General features: G+C 50.3%; 1 protein-coding gene across 4 annotated transcripts in view; it reads left to right on the plus strand.

Moving 5' to 3' along the window:
• Positions 1–22,385, plus strand: part of CTNNBIP1 (catenin beta interacting protein 1) — a 51,701-nt gene that overhangs the window by 24,519 nt on the left and 4,797 nt on the right. For 3 of the 4 annotated variants that reach the window (XM_082353288.1, XM_082353289.1, XM_082353287.1), the window contains 2 exons: positions 8,158–8,276; positions 8,856–8,946. In XM_082353288.1, coding sequence (XP_082209414.1) covers positions 8,181–8,276; positions 8,856–8,946 — 187 coding nt within the window. In that variant the 5' untranslated portion in view covers positions 8,158–8,180. Of the gene's footprint in view, positions 1–7,432; positions 7,544–8,157; positions 8,277–8,855; positions 8,947–22,385 lie in introns of those variants that run through there. The other variant, XM_082353290.1, reaches the window with a different exon arrangement.

Here is a 22,385-nt window from a genome sequence, read left to right on the forward strand (position 1 = left end):
CTCTGAAGTGCGTTTGTCCCAATCAGGTGTAATTTTCTGGAATCACGCCCACTTTCGCGTAAGCCGTGGATATCTGTGGCACAACATCCACTTAGCCACAAGCCTCTCCCCTCGCCTTTCGTTTGCATAGTTGATAGTTGCCTGTTTCTTTCCATTTTCCGTTTTTTGGCTCATGTATGCCTTTCCCTGTTTAGCTTCCAGAATGTTATATCTTAAGAGAGGGAGCAGGTCTGTCTCTGACTTGGGCAGTTAACACTGAGAGATTTTCTTAGGATTTAGGATGGAAGCTCCACCATCTTAGGCGGTGGTGTGTTTATGGGGTCGCCAGGAGACCATAACCGAGAAGCAGCGTTACCTTACCTTCGGCTCTCACAGCTGAGGACTGAATGAATAATTATTGTGTCCAAATTCTTTGCAGTTTGGACTTAGGTAATTTAAACACATTTTAGTGGAGATCAGTTCTTGATCCCTACAGGGAAGAATAAGAATTCTCAAGTGAAGTTAATCTGATGTGTGTCAAAACTGTGATGAAAAGTTAACCGCATGTTCACTTGGATAGGCACCAAACTCAAACACACTGTAATACACTTGCAGCATACCAGCGACTGAAAGGTCGTTGTTTTTTGTGTTGATTGTGATGTATTCTCTTCAATTATTTCCTTCACATTGGCACTCTTGATGCAGCTTCTGTTTAGGACGGAATTATGTAAACAGGTCCCGATGTTCTCGTCCATCAGGATTGGAGCGTGGAGGGCAGGAACACGTGTTTATGCCGCAGTCGGCCCTGACCCATCCCTGGGTGTTCTTTCTGTCAAGCAGCAGGGTGGAGTCAGCTCAAACTAGAGCTCGAAGAATCCTAGAAGACTAGAATTTTTAGGAACGGCAGGAGTCCTCCCAAGGCAAGGAGAAACAGTTTAAGAACTGGTCTCTGCCAGGGAAGTGTGAACAGGGAGTGACCTGGCCCCAAAGACCCATTCAGGCACCAACGACACCCCAGGCCCATGGCTGGGTGTGTGAGGCCCCCTGGTAATCACAGTGTGAGTGTGGTGTGTCCCCGGGGATAGTGGAGCTGCAGTGGAACAGCACCGGTCTCTACGGGGCGCCAAGGGTAGGATTGTTGGGAGGAGCAAAGTTCTGTGAAATAGACCCCGTGCAAAATGATTGACACGGGCACCCACACACACTCACTCCTGTGGGTTCTGAGCCCTCATACCCCTGTTGGAGGAAGCTTGGCTGGTCAGGAAAGGACAGTGAGGAAGGGGCTCTCAACCTCTGTGAAGCCAGCATCCCGAGGTCCTGGGACGCACAGCAAAACCAGAGACATATCCTTGCCTGGGTAGAGCTGGCCCCTAAATGGGGGGATAGAGCTTGCTCTGGGACCCAGGACTGGGGGTGGTTTGTGACAGTAGGACCACTACGAAGCCTTGAACCAGAAGGGCCTTTGGGGGGCTTGTGTTGGGGGCCGAGGGGGTTGGGGGTGAGGGGGAAGTAGCGGGGAGGGGGTAGGGGAGCGGGTGGGTGTGGCCCTGGAGCTCTGGTTCTTTTGTGTGTGGCGACACCTAGTGGCCAGTCCCTTGTCTTCCACAAGGAGAGGGCCAACTGACCATTAGCCCTTGGACACAGGACGGAATCGGAAGACTTTTACCCCTGGAAGCCCTAATTCCCAGTTTGAAGGCTTCATGGAGCATTTCAGATGACCTTGGAGAACACGACAGCCCAAGGCATACAAAATAGTCAGGAATGAGAGTCTTTGGAAAAGCTAAATTTGGTTATGGAGACTGGATTAGGGACTTGCATTTGACCATAAGTGATGTGGAGATGGTAGGGGGTGGAAGCCCAGACCCCACAGGCTGTCTGGGTTCTCTCTTCAGCCAACTGGGCCAGGGCTGTGGGTAGACGGGGCAAGAGAAGGAGCCACGGCCCCGGCCCTCCAACAGGTGCAGGAAGACAGTGAGCGAGCACCCCGGCAGGTGCTCTAGGAAGCGGACGAGGGACTTCCCTGGTGGTCCAGTGGTTAAGATTCCATGCTCCCAATGCAGGGGGCACGGTTTCAGTCCCTGGTTGGGGAACTAAGATTTGCATGCCTCATGGTGCGGCCTAAAAATAAAACAAAAGAAAAAGAAACTGGGACGTGACCGGACCACGTGCCCAAGAGGGCCTGGGTGGGGCGCACGACCTGCTTCGGTCATGCAGTCAGGAAAGGCTCCCCAGGAAGGCATCTAAGCGAGCGGAGAAGAAGCCAGTTCCAGGCCTGGGGACCCCAGTGCAAAGGCTGCTGGGGAGGAGCTTCTTGGCAGGTCCTAGAAACAGACCGGGGGCCAGTGAGACAGAGGCGAGGAGTGGGAGCAAGAGGCAAGGCCAGCCGTGTGGGGTCCTGGCAAGGGCGTGAAGCGTATCCTGGGGTAGGTTGGAGTGGGGAGAAATGTCATCCGTTCTGGCTTTTAAAAAGATCATTCCGGTTAGATAGCCTCATCCACCAGAGGGCAGACAGCAGAAGCAAGAAGAACTACAATCCTGCAGCCTGTGGAACAAAAACCACATTCACAGAAAGATAGACAAGATGAAAAGGCAGAGGGCTATGTACCAGATGAAGGAACAAGATAAAACCCCAGAAAAACAACTAAATGAAGTGGTAGGCAACCTTCCAGAAAAAGAATTCAGAATAATGATAGTGAAGATGATCCAGGACCTCGGAAATAAATGGAGGCAAATATCGAGAAGATGGCAAGAAATGTTTAACAAAGACCTAGAAGAATTAAAGAACAAACAAACAGAGATGAGCAATACATTAACTGAAATGAAAACTACACTAAAAGGAATCAATAGCAGAATAACTGAGGCAGAAGAACGGATAAGTGACCTGGAAGACAGAATGGTGGAATTCACTGCTGCGGAACAGACTAAAGAAAAAAGAATGAAAAGAAATGAAGACAGCCTAAGAGACCTCTGGGACAACATTAAACGCAACAACATTCGCATTATAGGGGTCCCAGAAGAAGAGAGAGAGAAACGACCAGAGAAAATATTTGAAGAGATTATAGTCAAAAACTTCCCTAACATGGGAAAGGAAATAGTCACCCAAGTCCAGGAAGCACAGCGAGTCCCATACAGGATAAACCCAAGGAGAAACATGCCGAGACACATAGTAATCAAATTGGCAAAAATTAAAGACAAAGAAAAATTATTGAAAGTAGTAAGGGAAAAATGACAAATAACATACAAGGGAACTCCCATAAGGTTAACAGCTGATTTCTCAGCAGAGACTCTACAGGCCAGAAGGGAGTGGTATGATATACTTAAAGTGATGAGAGGGAAGAACCTACAACCAAGATTACCCGGCAAGGATCTCATCCAGATTCGATGGAGAAATCAAAAGCTTTACAGACAAGCAAAAGCTAAGAGAATTCAGCACCACCAAACCAGCTCTAAAACAAATGCTGAAGGAACTTCTCTAAGTGGGAAACACAAGAGAAGAAAAGGACCTACAAAAACAAACCCAAAACAATTAAGACAATGGTCATAGGAACATACATACCGATAATTACCTTAAACGTGAATGGATTAAATGCTCCAACCAAAAGACACAGGCTCGCTGAATGGATACAAAAACAAGACCCATCTATATGCTGCCTACAAGAGACCCACTTCAGACCTAGGGACACATACAGACTGAAAGTGAGGGGATGGGAAAAGATATTCCATGCAAATGGAAATCAAAAGAAAACTGGAGTAACAATACTCATTTCAGATAAAATAGACTTTAAAATAAAGAATGCTACAAGAGACAAGGAAGGACACTACATAATGATCAAGGGATCAATCCAAGAAGAAGATATAACAATTATAAATATATATGCACCCAACATAGGAGCATCTCAATACATAAGGCAACTGCTAACAGCTATAAAAGAGGAAATTGACAGTAACACAATAATAGTGGGGGACTTTAACACCTCACTTACACCAATGGACAGATCATCCAAAATGAAAATAAATAAGGAAACAGAAGCTTTAAATGACACAATAGACCAGATAGATATAATTGATATTTATAGGACATTCCATCCAAAAACAGCAGATTACACTTTCTTCTCAAGTGCGCACAGAACATTCTCTGGAATAGATCACATCTTGGGTCACAGATCAAGCCTCAGTAAATTTAAGAAAATTGAAATCATATCAAGCATCTTTTCTGACCACAACGCTATGAGATTAGAAATGAATTACAGGGAAAAAAAACGTAAAAAACACAAACACATGGAGGCTAAACACGACGTTACTAAATAACCAAGAGATCACTGAAGAAATCAAAGAGGAAATCAAAAAATTCCTAGAGACAAATGACAATGAAAACACGATGATCCAAACAAAACCTATGGGATGCAGCAAAAGCAGTTCTAAGAGGGAAGTTTATAGCTATACAAGCCTACCTCAAGAAACAAGAAAAATCTCAAGTAAACACTCTAACCTTACACCTAAAAGAACTAGAGAAAGAAGAACAAACAAAACCCAAAGTTAGCAGAAGGAAAGAAATCAAAGATCAGAGCAGAAATAAATGAAATAGAAACAAAGAAAACAATAGCAAAGATCAATACAACTAAAAGCTGGTTCTTTGAGAAGATAAACAAAATTGATAAACCATTAGCCAGACTCATCAAGAAAAAGAGGGAGAGGACTCAAATCAATAAAATTAGAAATGAAAAAGGAGAAGTTACAACAGACACTGCAGAAATACAAAGCATCCTAAGAGACTACTACAAGCAACTCTATGACAATAAATTGGACAACCTGGAAGAAATGGACAAATTCTTAGAAAGGTATAACCTTCCAAGACTGAACCAGGAAGAAATAGAAAATATGAACAGACCAATCACAAGTAGTGAAATTGAAACTGTGATTAAAAATCTTCCAACAAACAAAAGTCCAGGACTAGATGGCTTCACAGGTGAATTCTATCAAACATTTAGAGAAGAGCTAACACCCATCCTTCAAAAACTCTTCCAAAAAATTGCAGAGGAAGGAACACTCCCAAACTCATTCTATGAGGCCACCATCACCCTGATACCAAAACCAAAGATACTACAAAAAAAGAGAATTACAGACCAATATCACTGATAAATATAGATGCAAAAATCCTCAACAAAATACTAGCAAACAGAATCCAAAGGATCATACACCATGATCAAGTGGGATTTATCCCAGGGATGCAAGGATTCTTCAATATGCGCAAATCAATCAGTGTGATACACCATATTAACAAATTGAAGAATAAAAACCATTTGATCATCTCAATAGATGCAGAAAAAGCTTTTGACAAAATTCAACACCCATTTATGATAAAAACTCTCCAGAAAGTGGGCATAGAGGGAACCTACCGCCACATAATAAAGGCCATATATGACAAACCCACAGCCAACATCGTTCTCAATGGTGAAAAACTGAAACCATTTCCACTAAGATCAGGAACAAGACAAGGATGTCCACTCTCACCACTATTATTCAACATAGTTTTGGAAGTCCTAGCCACTGCAATCAGAGAAGAAAAAGAAATAAAAGGAATACAAATTGGAAAAGAAGAAGTAAAACTGTCACTGTTTGCAGATGACATGATACTATACGTAGAGAATCCTAAAAATGCCACCAGAAAACTACTAGAGCTAATCAATGAATTTGGTAAAGTTGCAGGATACAAAATTAATGCACAGAAATCTCTTGCATTCCTATACACTAATGATGAAAAGTCTGAAAGAGAAATTAAGGAAACACTCCCATTTACCATTGCAACAAAAAGAATAAAATACCTAGGAATAAACCTACCTTGGGAGACAAAAGACCTGTATGCAGAAAACTATAAGACACTGATGAAAGAAATTAAAGATGATACCAACAGGTGGAGAGAGATACCGTGTTCTTGGAATGGAAGAATCAATATTGGGAAAATGACTATACTACCCAAAGCAATCTACAGATTCAGTGCAATCCCTATCAAATTACCAATGGCATTTTTTATGGAACCAGAACAAAAAATCTTAAAATTTGTATGGAGACACAAAAGACCCCGAATAGCCAAAGCGGTCTTGAGGGAAAAAAACGGAGCTGGAGGAATCAGACTCCCTAACTTCAGACTATACTACAAAGCTACAGTAATCAAGACAATATGGTACTGGCACAAAAACAGAAACATAGATCAATGGAACAAGATAGAAAGCCCAGAGGTAAACCCACGCACCTATGGTCAACTAATCTATGACAAAGGAGGCAAGGATATGTATACAATGGAGAAAAGACAGTCTCTTCAATAAATGGTGCTGGGAAAACTGTACAGCTACATGTAAAATAATGAAATTAGAACACTCCCTAACACCATACACAAAAATAAACTCAAAATGGATTCAAGACCTAAATGTAAGACCGGACACTATAAAACTCTTAGAGGAAAAGATAAGAAGAACACTCTTTGACATAAATCACAGCAAGATCTTTTTTGATCCACCTCCTAGAGTAATGGAAATAAAAATAAAAATAAACAAATGGGACCTAACGAAACTTAAAAGCTTTTGCATAGCAAAGGAAACCATAAGACGAAAAGACAACCCTCAGAATGGGAGAAAATATTTGCAAACGAATCAACAAAGGATTTATCTCCAAAATATATAAACAGCTCATGCAGCTCAATATTAAAGAAACAACCCAGTCCAAAAGTGGGCAGAAGACGTAAGTAGACATTTCTCCAAAGAAGACATACAGATGGCCAAGAAGCACATGAAAAGCTGCTCAACATCATAATTATTAGAGAAATGCAAATCAAAACTACAATGAGGTACCACCTCACACCAGTTAGAATGGGCATCATCAGAAAATCTACAAACAACAAATACTGGAGAGGGTGTGGAGTTACTAGTTGTTAATTAGACCCTTTTCTGAGCCAGGGGGAGGTGGCAGGGGAGCAGACAGTAGAAGAGGGAGCCTGGGCTTTGGTGGTGGAAAGGAAGGCCCTGTAAGGAGACGGCACTGCGTTGAGTGCACAGCTGCTACGTTTTTTGCACCTACGTACTGCTACGCAATACGCGTTTTGCCCTATTGTGCAGGCTTTTAGGGCCGGAGCCCCTGTTAGCTTCTGGGGACTGAGCGGTTGACAGGAGCCTCTAGGGAGGCTGCTGCCCAGGGCTCTGGCACCTTTCTGAGTCTGCCCTTCACCTGGGAGAGCCTGCTGGTCCAAGGCTTGCTGGACCCTGAGGGATGGATGGTGTGAGGAGTGCCCTTGGCCCGCAAGCCCGGCTCCCTTGGTCCTCCGAGCGCAGCTCCTTGGCACCAGGGCTGCCAGGGCTCCACCCCCACCAGCTGCTGCGTTATTTCTGACTCATCCAGGAGTTACAAGTGTGTAACCCAAACCCCTCCACGCCCGGCTTTCTCCCCCCCCCCCCCCCACCAGCTCCTCCTGGAGGGAGGAAACCCTGGGACTTCTCTCCTGGGACCTTTCTGCAGGTCGGGTCCCTGTTGCACCTGGACGCAGCTGCCGCGTGCAGGAGCCACCCTGTGACAGGTGGGTGGGCTTGTGAGGGTGGCAGCAGCGAGCCCGGGCGGGTGTCTGTGCCTGCAGCCCCGGGCTCGCCGTCCCCATCGAGGGACTCCTTGGAGCCCAGCCCAGGAGGCAGCCTCTTGAACTCGTCAGGGACTTTTGCAGAGGGAGCTGTCTTGGTGTTTGGGGGCTGGGTACTGATCCCATGGCTTCTGCAGCTACAGGCCCCAGCCGGCTGCCTCTGATCACGTCACTTTGCTCCTTATGGAAGTTGCTGGCTTTGAAAGACGGGGACACTTTGGGTTTCATGCAGCACATCTCCTTGGCTCATAGCAGGAGCCTTGCTGAGGGGTGGCTGGAAGGTATAGCTGGCCAGAAGTCTGGGTCAGCTCAGCCCCCTGGGCCTGACAGCTCCACACACAGAGGGGGCTGGCCGCCAGCGCCTGCCCCGGGGAGATCCCTGCTCAGTCTGGCTGTCGGGCCAGCAGGCGTGAGGGAGGAACGGGCAACTCGCCTCCTGCCCTGGGCTCTCAGAAACGAGCCCCTGATGCAACATGGGCGGCCTGACAACTCGTGCCTGTATGCGGGTATGTCTCGTCCTGACACCGCCCCACCCCATGCTTCTCCTTGCTCTGCAGGAGTCCCCAGAGCTGGCCAGGGGATGAACCGCGAGGGGGCCCCCGGGAAGAGTCCGGAGGAGATGTACATTCAGCAGAAGGTCCGAGTGCTGCTTATGCTGAGGAAGATGGGCTCCAACGTGAGTGCCTTTGGGGTGTCGAGCAGCAGGCCCCCCAGGGAGGGTGCCTGATGCAGGCGGGCAGAGGGGCTGTAACCACCTTCTGTAGCAGCTGTGGTCTGGGGAAGGGGATGCCAGGCCTCTGGCTTGGCTGTGGCTAATTCAGGCTCTCGGGCACAGACACCAGCATGTCCAGTTCGGCAGGCCCTGCTGGGGCAGTCTTCCCACCCCCTGTGCCAAGTTTGGGCTAAGTGGGTGAGGGTTCTAAAGGCCCTGACCTTCCTTTCCTTCCCTCTCCCAAGAGTCTTCTCTTCCAGGGGTGACCGGGGGGCAGGACAGCCACCGAGAGGGCAGCAGATGTGCAGTGGCCCTTCTCAGCAGGAGAGGGAGGGGCTCCCCAAGCAGGGCCTGCCCTACGCTGGAATCCCCGTCCCCGATCTGATCCCGGTGGCGAGGCCTGTGGGCCCCATGGACCGAGTTTCAGGGGTGGGAGCAGAGGGGAGAGGGTGCTCACCCTGGAACTAGAAGGTCAGTTCTCAACAGTAGAGGCCCAGGGAGCGGGTGCGGGCCACCCTTCACCCGGCCCTCTCGCCCTTGCAGCTGACGGCCAGCGAGGAGGAGTTCCTGCGCACCTACGCGGGGGTGGTCAGTAGCCAGCTCAGCCAGCTGCCCCAGCACTCCATCGACCAGGGTGAGTCCAGAGTCGAGGGCCCGCGTGGCCAGCGACAGCAAGCTGTGGTTCCTTTAGAAAGCGTAGCTCCAGCCCTTCCAGATGGGTGGTCCGTGAGAGAGAGATTTCGGGGCTGCGGCTGCCTCACCCACAGAGCTGAGCCCTGGGTGGCGGCAGCGTCTAGACGTGGAGCCTCCAGAGCCTCCAGGCAGTCCCTTCTCCTTCCCCAGCTGGGAGCCAAGGACCCAACCAGGTAATGCGGGGGATCCCTTTCTAGGCCTGGGGGAGGAAGAGGAAGAAATGGAGGTGTCTGGGGGCCCCATAGCTGCAGAGGCTCTGGTGGCTGCATTTCTTTAACCTTTGCCTGCCCCCTGCCCCCACCCCACCCCCGCCCCCGCCGCCAGTACCCTGTTCAGGACAAGGAAACCACCCTCGTGTGCAGGGGTCTAGGTGCGGGCTGCACGGTGGCTGCTGTGTCCTTGGCTGTGCCCGGGGAGGTGGCCCCAGTGGCCCTGGAGGTCTCCGTGTGCCCAAGGGAGTGATTTCTCTTTTGAGTACCCTCAGCCAGTTGTAATAATGGTAACACTGAGTGTTTACTGTCTAGCAGGCTCGAGCTGCCAGCTGTATTACTTCTACTTAGCAGGCAAGGAAACGGGGGTTCAGAAGCAATAAGCCACTGCAGCCAGTTACTGGGGGGCCCAGGATGCAAACCTGCAGCCCAATTGCAGGGCTGGGTTTGTCTCTGTCTGTCCTGGAGCCGCAGGAAGCTGCTGGGCACTTAATGGGCTCTCCCTTTCTGGAAGCCTTATCCTGACCCTGTAGCCCAGGACCCTGACCACCAATTTCCAATTGCTTGGAATTCTTGGCCGTTAAATCATGCCACCGGTGGCCTGTCTGGTGTGAGCGGGCCCCCAGGAGCAGAGTGCTGATGGGCGTGTTTGCTGACCCCTGAGGCCGGGGAGGCGAGCAGACCTGGCACACGGGACTGCTTTTCCTGAGGCTGCCCTTGTTCTCCTGGATGTCACATGCAGGGCTCTGCCCTGGCGCAGGGCCCGGTTCCCGAGCTCTGACGCTGGGCGTGACCCGGCCTGTGCGCCCAAGTCAGCAGAAATGTACAGGGTGTTCCCGTGGCCCCAGCAGCTCCCGGGGACAGCCGCTCGCCCGGGCCACCCTCGTGCCGCAGCCTGTCTGTGCCAGCTGGGCTGTCAGCCACCGCTGGGGAGGAGATAAGGGGTGTGGAGTCTGCCCCCGCCCCAGCCCCGTCCTGGGATATTTCTTCTGGGAGAGGTCTTTTCTCCTCCAGGGCTGATCTGGGTTTTAGCGTGGCTCCCTCTCCGCTGCTCCCGAACCGTATTCACTTGAAACCCTCAGGCTTCTGAGTCCCTGGGGCATCACCTTTTCTCCCAGCCTGGTCTTGGGTCACTGGGTTACTCTGAATTTGAGCTGCAGGGGTAAGAATACCTCTAAGTAGAAAGCTGTTAGTGGGAAAAAAATCAAAAGAAGCTGTAGAACTGTGTGTCAGTATAGAAAACACCACCACGTACACTCCCCACCCCCCGCCCATATACACACACTCACGAATGTATGTGTATAGAACAAAAGAAGCTGAAAGAGTATTTACCAGGTTGTTTATAGAAAATTTTGATAGAGGGTGGAACCACATAAGGGACTTTGACTTTCCAAGTCACACATTTTTTTGTAAAACTAATTTTTTTAACATTGCACATACATTTCTTTTACTACAATAAGGGAAGGTTTTTTTAAGATTCTGAACGTTTTTTTGGTTTCCTATTTTTCTTTTCTTTTTTCTTTTTTTTTAACTTTTTATTTTATATTGGAGTATAGTTGATTAACAATGTGTTCGTTTTAGGTGTTGGTTTTCTATTTTTTTTTTAATTGAAGTATAGTTGATTTACAATGTTGTGTTAATTTCTACTGTACAGCAAAGTGATTTAGTTATACATATATATATATATATATACATTCTTTTTTTAAATATTCTTTTCCATTATGGTTTATCATAGGATATTGAATATAGTTCTCTGTGCTCTACAGTAGGACCTTGTTGTTTAAAGGGGAAGTTTTAAAAAGTGTTTTTAAGAGAACTGTTTTTGTCTTGCTCAGCTAAACCAACAACTGAAAATAAAAATGAGCTCTGCTGAGTTATTTAAGGCGGTCACGGTGACCTCACCTGGCCTGAAACTGCTGAGCAGTCAGGAGTGAGCCGTGGGCATGTGGGTGTGATTTCGTGGCCCTGGAATCCGGGCCCTCCTGGGTGTGGGGCGTCCACAGACAGACAGGCTGGCCTTGGGTACTTCTCTCTCCGGGAAGCAGGCTCCTGGGAGTGAACCTGGAGCCGGGTGAGAGTCTCTGGGGAGATGGTTCTCTGCTGCTGGGCTGCCCTTCAGTCTGCCCCTCGCCCCACAGTCACCTCCAGCGACAAGCCTCACAGGCATTCTGTATTTTCTTTGTGCCAACAAAACAGCAAGCAGTCCAGTCTCTCCCACTATGGAGGTTCAAGCCTGAGAGCAGGACCCTACATTTCTGCCCACGCCATGGGGCCACATGGGGCTTTGATAAAATTCTAGCCCGCCCACCTTCCCCGTTGGCAGAGCCGGCCTCAGCTGATGCCACAGGGCATGTTGCTGTCAGAGTCTCAGGTGCCACCCAGGTGGCAAGAGCCCTGGATCATTGCTTCCAGTGCTCAGGACCCCAGCATGAAAGGCCCAGAAAGGCCTAGGAGCATTTGGGGTGATGGGCAGGACCGTCCCATAGAAGCCTGGTGTGAGCGCCTCCTGCCACTAGGCGGCACTGTCTCTCAGCAAATGCCTGTGCTCTGCTCCGCCGGATCCCGCAACTCTGACCTATGCTGTTCCAGCTGCCCTCAGTAGGGGGCCTGAGGCCGCCCCACCGATGGGTCAGTGCTTGGCCATCCGTCCCGGGGTCCTGCCCACCACCTTGGACTGGCACACGCTTCCCCTCTGGGGCTGGAGGGGTCTGGTACCGGGAGCACTGCTTGCCCTCCCCAGACCCAGGTAGGAGAGCAGCAGGCTGGGCATCCCTCAACCCACGCCTGCCGGCCGCCCCGCATCCCATTCTTCCCTCGGTGAACACGTGTTCAGTAGCTGCTGGGTCCAGGTAGGTACTGGAGACCCTGGTGCACGGGCCTGCACCATAGCGCCTCACCAAATGGTTCCAGGAGAGGGCCCCAGAGGCACCCCAGTACTGCACTGGACAGTGGGTAGACCTGCCTGGCCTGTGCTCCTCCAAGACCACCCTCGAAAGCCTCCTTCTGGAAGCCCTCCTGTCCCTCCCTTGTCTTCCATGAGACCCCTCTCTCTCTCTCCCCCCTCCCCCATTTTCTGCCTCTCTGCTCACTGCCTCCCACCCTCCCCTCCCCAGCGCCTCCTTTCTCCTCACCATAGTCATGCTGGGTGTTCTCCGTATTCTGTCCTCTCCTCTCAGTGTCACACGCTCTCCCTGGGAGGTCACACATACTCCCGTGACTCCAACAGAGCTCTGGTCGACGCCTTCGAGATACACCCCCTCAGCCCAGACCCCCTGCTGACCCCCAGATTGATGTGCGCTCTCTACTGGCCTCTGGCTGCACACGCCCCACATTCAGCAGGTCCAGGGTCGTAACCTCTCCCCGCCCCGGGATCTGTGCTCCCGCCTGTATTCTCTGTCGTGAGGATGTGCCACCCATGAACCCAGTGTCCTGGGGACCAACCACCGACTCCTGTCTTCCCCAGGTATCTAGGAGGTTACCAAGTCCTCTTGATTCTCCTGCCTTAATGCTCCTCACATCTGCTTTGTCTTCTCCATCTTGGTTTGAACCCCCATTTTGGTCTGAGCCCGTGTTAATTCTTGTCTCGATCACCACAAACAGCCCTTAACTGGCATCTCAACTTCTCGTCTTGCCCTCTCCGTGCACTTTCTACCCTGTACCCAGAGTGAGTATCGAAGGCTACATCAGCGGGTCTCTCCCCGACTTATAGTCTTTCAGTGGCTCTCTACTGCCTTGAGGATAAAATCCGAACCCCTTAGCGTGATGAGCAGGACCCCTGCCCACCGGACAGCAGGACTTCCTGCTCCACAAACAGCCACAGTGAATGGCTTTCAGCTCCCGTCTCAGGCCTCGTGCGTTCACGCCTTTCCGTCCCTGCATTTGCCTCTCGGCTGCCAGGAGCCCAGCCCTGAGCCCACCCCCTCCCCTGCCTCCCACAGGCAGGGCCAGGCCCTCCTGTGATCCCCACCGCACACGTGTACCTCGGCCCTGCTACTCCCCACACTGTCTCCTGGTCCATCTCTTCACCAACTCTGAGCCCCTTGTGGCTTCCCTCTTTGTATTTGTGGGGCTGGGCCCCCCAGAGCGCCAGCGTGTTCTTGGGTGAATGAGTGGACCAGGCTCTGGGTCTGGGAGCCCATAGTACCCCGGAAAGGCAGGAACATGGAGCGCTGTCTCCTGGTCCCCAGGGTGGCCGAGCAGACCTGACATCCTCGCTGGACTGACTTTGAACCAAAGGCAATCAGTGCTTCTCTGGGAAGGTCGCCTTGCTGAGAAGCCCCAGCTGTAGGCTCGGGGGCGGAGAGCCGTAGCTTCCAAAGCAGGCTCAACAGAATGCTGAGTTCGTGCCTTTGTTGTTGTCAGTGCTGTTCTCTCCATAACATATGTCGATCGTTTTTCCTGGCTATAAAAGAATGCATAGTCATTGTGGAAAGTCATCGGGAAAGACAGAAACAGCAGAAAAGCTTAGAGGATTGACTCCTACCACGTAGCTAGAATCACTATTCCCTCGCGTTAATTTCCCAGCAGGTTTTTTAAAAAAATATGCATGTATTTTCATTACAGAGTTGAGACCACACAGTGTAAACGTTGTAATATCCATTTTAACATCCATTTTTTTTACTTATGATAATTTTACCACGTCCTCAAACGATTTTCAAGAAAACATTTTAGCAGTCGTGTGATATGCAGCCATGTGGCTGTGCTATCATTTTTTGACCGATCCTTTACCTTTTCTTTTTCTGTGGCTGCGCCGGGTCTTAGTTCCGGCACGTGGGATCTTAGTTGCGGCACACGGGATCTTTAGTTGCGGTGCACGAACTCTTAGTTGCGGCATGCATGTGGGATCTAGTTCCCCGACCAGGGATCGAGCCCAGGCCCCCTGCATTGGGAGTGAGGAGTCTTACCCACTGGACCACCAGGGAAGTCCCCTGATCCTCTACTACTCGACATTTGTTTTTCATTTTTGCTATTAATTATAATTAATTTAATTTATTGAGCTCCTCCTATGTGCCAGGTTCCATGTCAAGTAGCATATAAAGTTATCCCAGAGAATCCTCATGACAGCCCTGTGAGGCAGCTACTGTCACAGGCCCACTTTCACGATGAGAAAACAGGCCCTGAGAGGTTGAGTAAGATGCTCAAGGTCATAGAACGGGTCATGTGGGTCCAGGGTGTGGTAAACAAAGACCATCTAGGAGTGGCTTACAGGCCATGTGCATTTTTAAGCAGAACAGTGTTTTACCTGAGGAGCAGGTGTGATGTAGGCAGTTAGCATGGTATTTCAGGAGGGCATGAGAAAATTGGAAGGGTTTCCTGCTGCCTTCTTTTTCTGGGCCTTTCACCTCCACGTGCCTTTGAATGTGCTGGTTCTGTTTGAGCTCCAGGTCTCTCCCTGCCCCAGCACCACACCGGGGACGGATGCGGCAAGTGCCAGTTCCAGGCCCCTCGTGCGCACTTGGCAAAGGCCTCCTTGTGGCCAGTCGCCTGCAGACCTACCATCCTCGAGTCATGCTTCGTATAGACCCTTGTCCAGCTGTCCCGGGGCTGGAGGGACCCTGTCTTGATGTGGCACATTTTGTTAAGGAAGCCCTCGTCCTTTCTCTTCCCCTCCTCCTGGCCCTGGAGCTGTGGTGCTGGCACGCTGGCTCCAGGCCTGTTACAGCCTCCGTCTGATCACACTCTTTCTCGAAGAGACTTTCCAGGGAAGGTCCCCAACCTGAGCCAGCTGGGCGGTCCCAGGGCTCTGCTGGCTTTCCCCTGCGGAAGCCAAGGCTGCGGGCTCAGGGTCCGCTGCCAGCGAGCCTAAAATAGGTCATTTGGTCTCAGGGTTACACTGAGAACCTTGTTAAAATAGCTGTGGTCATGGGCAACCCAGCAGGGAGCCAGCGGCCCAAGGGGAGGGCCCACCCGGGCCCACCCAGTGCACTGCTCTTCCAGGGACCGAGCAAGCTCACCCCGCTGCTCGTCACCCCACTTGACCCTCTCAGCGGCCCTCGGGTGGGGTGCTGGCACCATCTCCGTTTCACAGCCAGCATTCTTCCTGGAATCCTTTCCCACACCATCTGGCCTCTGCTCTTTCACTTCCTCTGTCGCCCTCTCTGCCCTTCCGGGGTCGGCTCGCTTTCCTCCTCTGGCTCCTGAACTGCCTGCGGATCTTTCCTTCCGTGTAGCGGTTATCACGTCAGGTCAGGAGCCCCGAGGGGCCAGCGCCCGTGCTGTGCTCGCAGTCTCACGTTTCCCCTTGGTCCAGCTCTGGCACAGAGTGGGGTCTGTCAGATCCCCGTGTAGACCGAGGCTCCCCCTCTGTGCGGACCGGCTGCCGGGGTCCCGGGACCCCCATCTGCTCACGCGCGGCTCTGAGGCTTCTCACAGAGGCTCCAGGTGACAACCAACTCTGGACTGAAATTACTGTCAGGCCCCGGGAGAATTCCAGTCAGTGGGATGGGAAGCTAATCTTTTTAAACTTTAATCAACACTTTCATGAGAATTACCTGTAACCTAATAATAATAAAATGAAACCCAAAAATCTCATATACGTTGAATCCGGCTGAAAAATCAACCAGAAGGACTTGGTACGTGATAACATGTGTCACAGAAAAAGAAAAAAAATACCCCGTGTTGAGGGGGATGAATTGGGAGATTGGGATATACACTACTGATACCATATATACCACTATATATACACTATTGATACCATGTATAAAATAGGTAACTAATGAGAACCTACTGTACAGCACAGGGAACTCTACTCAGTGCTCTGTGGTGACCTAAATGGGAAGGAAATCCAAAAAAGAGGGGAGATATATATACGTAGGGCTGATTCACTTTGCTGTACAGCAGAAACTAACACAACATTGTAAAGCAACTATACTCCAATAAAAATTAATTAAAAAAAATAACCCCAAGAAAGGGTAAGAGCTGAAGAGCAGGGCTGGTTGCTCAGTTCGGCCTCGGGCTCTGGCCTGTGAAGGGCTGCCTTGACCCTTCTTCACCAGCGTGATGCGTTCTATTGTGTAGAGCTGAGAGCAGGGGCCTCCAAGCCCTTGTGCACCTCTGCTCCCACCTCCTGACACCCAGAAGAGGCAGACCTCTGTCCTGGAGAAGAGCATCAAGGGCCAGTTGGGCCAGCGATGGCACAGTCCCGGTCACAGTAGCCCATTGATCTGGATGCCAGGCGACTGCCCCTGGCCTCTAGCTGCCAGCCCAGCAGGGCAGACGGAAACAGGAGCAAACATGTAAAGAATTTTGGGTGCAGATCACAGGATGACTGACCCTGAGGGAAGGGAACCCCCCTAGAAAGCCCCAGAGGTAGGATGTGTGTGCTAGGCTCAGTGGGGTATGGGGGGGTGAGGTGGGTTTGGGGCACGTGGGACTAGAGCAGAGCAGGTGTACTAGAACCCTGAGGGGTGACCCCACAAGACGCTGTTTGTGATGCTTTATGCTGCAGACGTTATCCGGGTCAGTCAGATGGGCAGGATACGTGTGTTTTGCAGGTGAGGAAACGGAGGTGGATGTGCAGGGACTTGGCCAGTATCGCGCGGGTAGGCAGTGGTCAGACCCAGGCCCAGGTACCGTGATCCACCAAGGGAGCCCAAGCCTGGGGAGGCCCTCGTTGGTCTGTCAGGAGGCCCAGGACCTCTGCCAGGAGCCGCCTCACCCCTGGGCCCACATGCCTCCACTTCTGGCAGCTGGAATGCCTGGTGATGTGGTTGCCAGCCTGGAGCCCAGGAGGTGCCACCAAGCGTGGAGCCTGCTTTGGCTGCTGAGACCTTGGTGGATCCGGGGTGCTGTCCCCATGGCGACCAGTGTCGTGCTGTCACTGGGTAAAAGCCATCCTCTGGGAACTCTGGGCGGCAGAGCTGAGCTGTATAGAACCCCTGGGCTCCTAGGCCACGGCTGCTAAAAGCAGCACATGCCGCCAAGCAGGTTTGGGCTTGTCTGGGGGGAGACCTAGTCCAGGTTGGTGCCCGAGTCTCACCCCCGTGGAGCCTTTTGCCCTTGCAGGAGTGTCTGGGACCTGTTTTTCCGGGAGCCTCTCTGCCTGGCTCATCTCCCCAGAGCCGGTAGCTGAGCCGCGCAGTTTTCGGGTAGGCAGGTAGCCGAGTAGCAGATGCTGGTTGGTATGGACGGCAAGATAGTGAGCTCAGGGGGCAAAGAGGAAGTATCAAAGCCAAAAATCATGTGGTCAGACAAGGGGCAGACGTCGGGAATGGGAATCACCCTGGACGCGTTGGTGCGTGTGGCCGTGTTTCCTCTCCAGCCGGTCAGCCGTGTACGTGGAGGACAACCCGGGCTTGGCAGGTCGGGTTCCCTGGACGGTTTTGAAGAACTTTCGCCGAAGTTAAGTCCCTATGCGAAGTTAACTTTGCCAGAGTTAACTTCCAAAGTTAACCTCCAGCAGGAATTGGGAGACTCTGGGGTGTCGGGGTCCTATTTCAGAGTTTTCCAGGCCCCAGTCATTTGCCCTCATTGGGAAGGTGTTAGGCCCATTAGGAGGTCAGGAGGTCATGAGATCCCCGAGCCCAGAATGGAGTAGTTCTGGTCAGCTCCGGCCAGGGATGGGCGTGAGGGTTTCAGAGGGGCTGGGGGGCTGCTGCCCTTGGAGGAGCCCATGACCCTGAGTCGGGTGACGTGGGTGTCCCCACCTGTGGCCGATGCTGGTGCTGGGAGTCCCCCCCTTTTCTCTGGTGACCTCTGTGCCGGGCTGTGTCCTGAACTGTGGGGCCCTGGGGCTGGCCGGCTTTGGAAGCTGGCCCAGGCTTTTGTACCTTGTGTTGGTTTCCTGGGGAGGGCTTACTCTCAGGGCTGTTGCCTCTCTCCAGCCACCTGTGAGCATCCAGTCCTCCCGGCTGGACTTTGCAGGAGCTGGAAGAGCTCTCCGCAGCCTGTTCCCCCGCAGCGAGGCGCTTTGCTGGGACGTAGGCTGGACCAGCACGCTTAGCACATCCCTGCTGCCCGAGGAGGCCTCATCCCTTCCTTCCGCTGCCTGGTCTCTCTCTCCGCAGGGTCCCTCCTGGGGAGGGAGAGGTGGTGGTGTCTGGAGCAGTCCTCGTCTGCCCTGGAACCGGGCCCAGCTCCATGTGAGCTCCAGGGTCTGTGCCTTTCCTGGAAAAGGGCAAAGGGCTCCACTAGGATGTCCCCGGCCCGGTCTGAGAAATAGAGGCCGGGTGTACACTTACTCCGTCCATCACCTTAGGGCTGCAGCCATCTCCCTGTTCCTCTTTCCTGTTCTTTCTCATTCCTGGGCCTTTCTCCAAACCACACTGCTCCCTGCCCCCTGTGCCCCAGCACCCTGTAGTGAGCTAGCTTCCCGATGGCAGCGTGCTGGTTCCCTTCGGTGAGCGGGACGTGGGCTGAGGGTGGTGCTGGTGTGTGGGGCCTGGGCTGGACTTGTGATTCTGCTGGTGTGAATTCATCCTGAGCTTGCAAACAGACCAGTGACCCCATTGTCTGTCTCCCGCCCCCAGCTAGGGGCCAGCCTCCCTTTCCTAAGCTCCTGAATATTTGTCATTTTTCTCTCCCCAGTCACTTGACTGGACTCCATTAAAGGGGCAGAGCTGGCACGGGCCATGGGGTGGGATGGCCCCCTCGGTGCCCTGCCCTGGTTCAGAGAGCTGTGCCCTTGCCAGCGCCTTGGCCCTGCTCCCCGTGGCAGGGGAGCCATGGGACTAGGGGGGCACCTGGCAGAACAGTAGGCGGGGGCAGGGGGTGGGCGTCTGGGCTCCTCCCAGGTTGGCCTTCCGGATTCCATGTTGAATTTTCTCCAAGATACCCCAGGGCTGCTCTGGTGTTGCTTTATAAATCCTGGGTCTTGGTTCTGTTCTAATGGGAGCAGATGGGTTACTGCAGTCTCTGCCAGGAGGCCTGAGCAGCCTCAGTGCTCAGGGTACCTGGAGCAGGACCGTTACTTCCTTTTCCTAATAGAAAACGACAAAACGTGTAGTGTAGCGTGGTCTTCGGAGTCTGTGTCGGGTCCTCCCTCTGCTTCTGATTCACCGAGTTGCTTCATCTCTCTGAGGAGCTTCAGGCTCCTCACCTATAACGATTCGTCCTGTATCACTATGTTAGATGCTGTGGTCAGGGAGGGCCTGGGGAGGTGATTTTACACAGACTGGCATGAAGTGTGAGAGCTGTGAGATAGACTTGGGGGGAAGAGCATTGAGGCAAAGGAAGCCGCAGGTGCAAAGGTCCTGGGTTGCAGGTTCCTGTGCCTGAAGGACAGCCAGGAGCCCATGTGGCTGGAGCGGAGTGAGGGGTGGGAGGAGGCATATAAAAAGGGGTGAAAAGACAGTGAGGGGCCAGATCATGTTGGGTCTTGAAGCCACGGTGTAGAGTTTGGAGTTTCCCTTGAGTATGATGAGAAATCTTATAATAAACCACCTTTGGAGAGTTTTGAGCAAAGGAGTGGCAGGATCTGACTCATATTTTTAAGAACTTCCTTCTGACTGCTATGTGGAGAATGGACCCTCGGGGTCCAGAGAGGGGAGATACAGGAAAAGAGGGTACAGGAGGCTAGTGAGAAGGGCAGTGGTGGCTTGGACCAGGGTGGTAGTAGGGGAAATGGTAATGTATTCAGGATACATTTTAAAAGTATAGTCAGCAGGGTTTGCTGATGTGTTATACGTGGCGTGTGTGTGTGAGAGAGGGAATCGGGAAGACCCCAGGGTTTTTGACCTGAGCAACCAGGGGATGGAGGTGCCATCGGCTGAGATGGGGAAGGCTGCAGGTGGAGCAGGCTTGGGGCTGCACCATTTGACGTTCCACCAGCAAAGTCTGAGGGTTCAAATTTCTCCACATCCTTGCTAATGCTTGTTATCGTCTGTCTTTTTGATTCCTGCTGTCCCTTAGGTATGAAGTGGTGTCTCATTGTGGTTTTGATTTGCATTTCCATAATGACTAATGATGTTGAGCATCTTTTCATGCCCTTGTTGACCATTCATATATCTTTTCTGGAGAAATGTCTATTCGAGTTCTTTGCCCATTTTAAAAATTGAGTTGTCTGATTTTTTATTATTATTGAGTTGTGTTATTTATATATCCTAGATAGGAGTCCCTTACCAGATATATGATTTGCAGATATTTTCTCCCATTCTGTAGGTTGTCTTTTCAATTTTTTTGATAGTGTTTTTCGAAGCATAAAAGCTTTTAACTTTGGGGGCTTCCCTGGCAGTCCAGTGGTTAAGACTCTGCACTTCCAATGAAGGGGGTGCGGGTTTGATCCCTGGTCGGGGAACTAAGATCCCACATGTGGCATGGCCAAATTGTGAAGAAAAAAAGAAAAAGAAAAAAAGGCTTTTAACTTTGATAAAGCCCAGTTTATTTATTTTTTTCTTTTGTTGATGGTGCTTTGGGTGTCATATCTAAGAAACCATTTCCTAACCCAAGACTATGAAGATTTACTCCTGTGTTTTCTTCTAAGAGTTTCATAACTTCAGCTCTTATGTTTAGGTCATTGCTCCATTTTGAGTTAATTTTTGTCTATGGTGCAAGCAAGGTAAGGGTTCAACTTCATCTTTTACATGTGAGTATATCCAGTTGTCCCAGCACCATTTGTTCAGTTCTTTCCATTGAACCCTCAGCACCTTTGTCAAAACTTAATTGACCATAAATGGGAGGGTTTATTTCCGGCTTCTCAATTCTATTCCGTTGATCTATGCCAATTCCACCCAAACTTGTTTACTGTAGCTTTGTAGTAAGTTTTGAAATTCAGAAGTGTGGGTCCAACCTTGTTCTTTTTTCTCAAGATTGTTTTGGCTATTCTGGATCCTTTGCGTTTCCATATGAATTTTAGGAGCAGATTGTCAATTTCTGCAAGAAAGGCAGCGGGGATTTGATAGAAGTTGTGTTGAATTTCGTTCAGCGATGTTTTAGACGTTGATGTTTTGTTCTTTTTAGAGTACAAATTTCATACTTCATTTGTTAAATTTAATCCTAAGTATTTTATTATTTTTGCTGCTACTGTAAATGAAATTGTTTTCTTAATTTCATTTTCAGATTATTCATTTCTAGTTTATAGAAATACAAATGATTTTTGTACATTGACCTTATATCCTGCAACTTTAACTTGTTTATTAGTTCTAGTAGTCTTTTAGTGGATTCCTTAGGATTTTCTATATGTAAGATCCATGTCATCTACAAATATAGTTTTATCAGTACTTCTTTCTTTCCAATTTGGATGCCTTTTATTTCTTTTTCTTGCCAAATTGCCCTGGATAGAACCTTCAGCACAGTATTGAATAGAAATGGTGAGAGTGGACATTGTTTTCTTGTTCCTAATCTTGAAGGGGGAGAGCTTTCAATCTTTCACCATTAAGTATGATAATAACTGTGGGTTTTTAATAAATGCCCTTTATCAGATTGAGGAAGTTCCCTTTTATTGCTAGTGTGTTGGGTGTTTTTATCGTGAAGGGGTATTGAATTTTGTGAGATGTGTTTTCTGTGTCTATTCAGATGATTATATGCTTTTTGTCCTTTTTTCTGTTGATAGGATATATTACATTAATTGATTTTTGGATATTAAACCAACCTTGCATTCCTGAGATAAATGTCACTTGGTCAGAGTATATAATCCTTTTTATATGTTGATGTATTCCGTTTGCTAGTATTTTGTGAGTATTTTTGCATATCATAGGTATTATGAATATCTATATTCATAAGAGAGACTGGTCTGTAGTTTTCTTTCCTTGCGATGTCTTCATCTGGTTTTGGCTTTCTTTATCTTTTAATGGGTCAGAGAGTGTGGAACAGGAGAGACTGATCATCTTCTCCCCTCCTGTGCTCACGGCATCTGGTGGGAAAGGACAAACTCTGAACCCAAGTCCAGACAGCATCAGCAGAGGTACCAGTGGGGTGGACCAGCCTTGTTGGTAAAACGGGATAGTAAACCTAGCTGACGGCACAGAGGCAGTGGGCTCGGCCTGCTGGCTTCCTTGTAGCATCTTCCTGTTGTGAGCCCTGCCTTTCCAGGACAGTGTGAGCATCTGAGGGAGCCCCCACATCCTAGCCTTTAAGGGAGAAGGAGGGACCGTGAGGGTTAACCTTGGAGACCCCTCCTGGCTCTCAAGCTCTAAGAGCTTGAATCTTAATAACTAAGTAAGCAGCTCACCCTCCCTCTTAGGTAACTGGCCCAAGTTCCGTGGAAAAGAGGAAAGGGAAGGGCAGCATCGTCGCC

The sequence above is a fragment of the Balaenoptera borealis genome (genome assembly GCF_965194805.1).
Source record: "Balaenoptera borealis genome assembly, chromosome: 1".
NCBI lineage: Eukaryota > Metazoa > Chordata > Mammalia > Artiodactyla > Balaenopteridae > Balaenoptera > Balaenoptera borealis.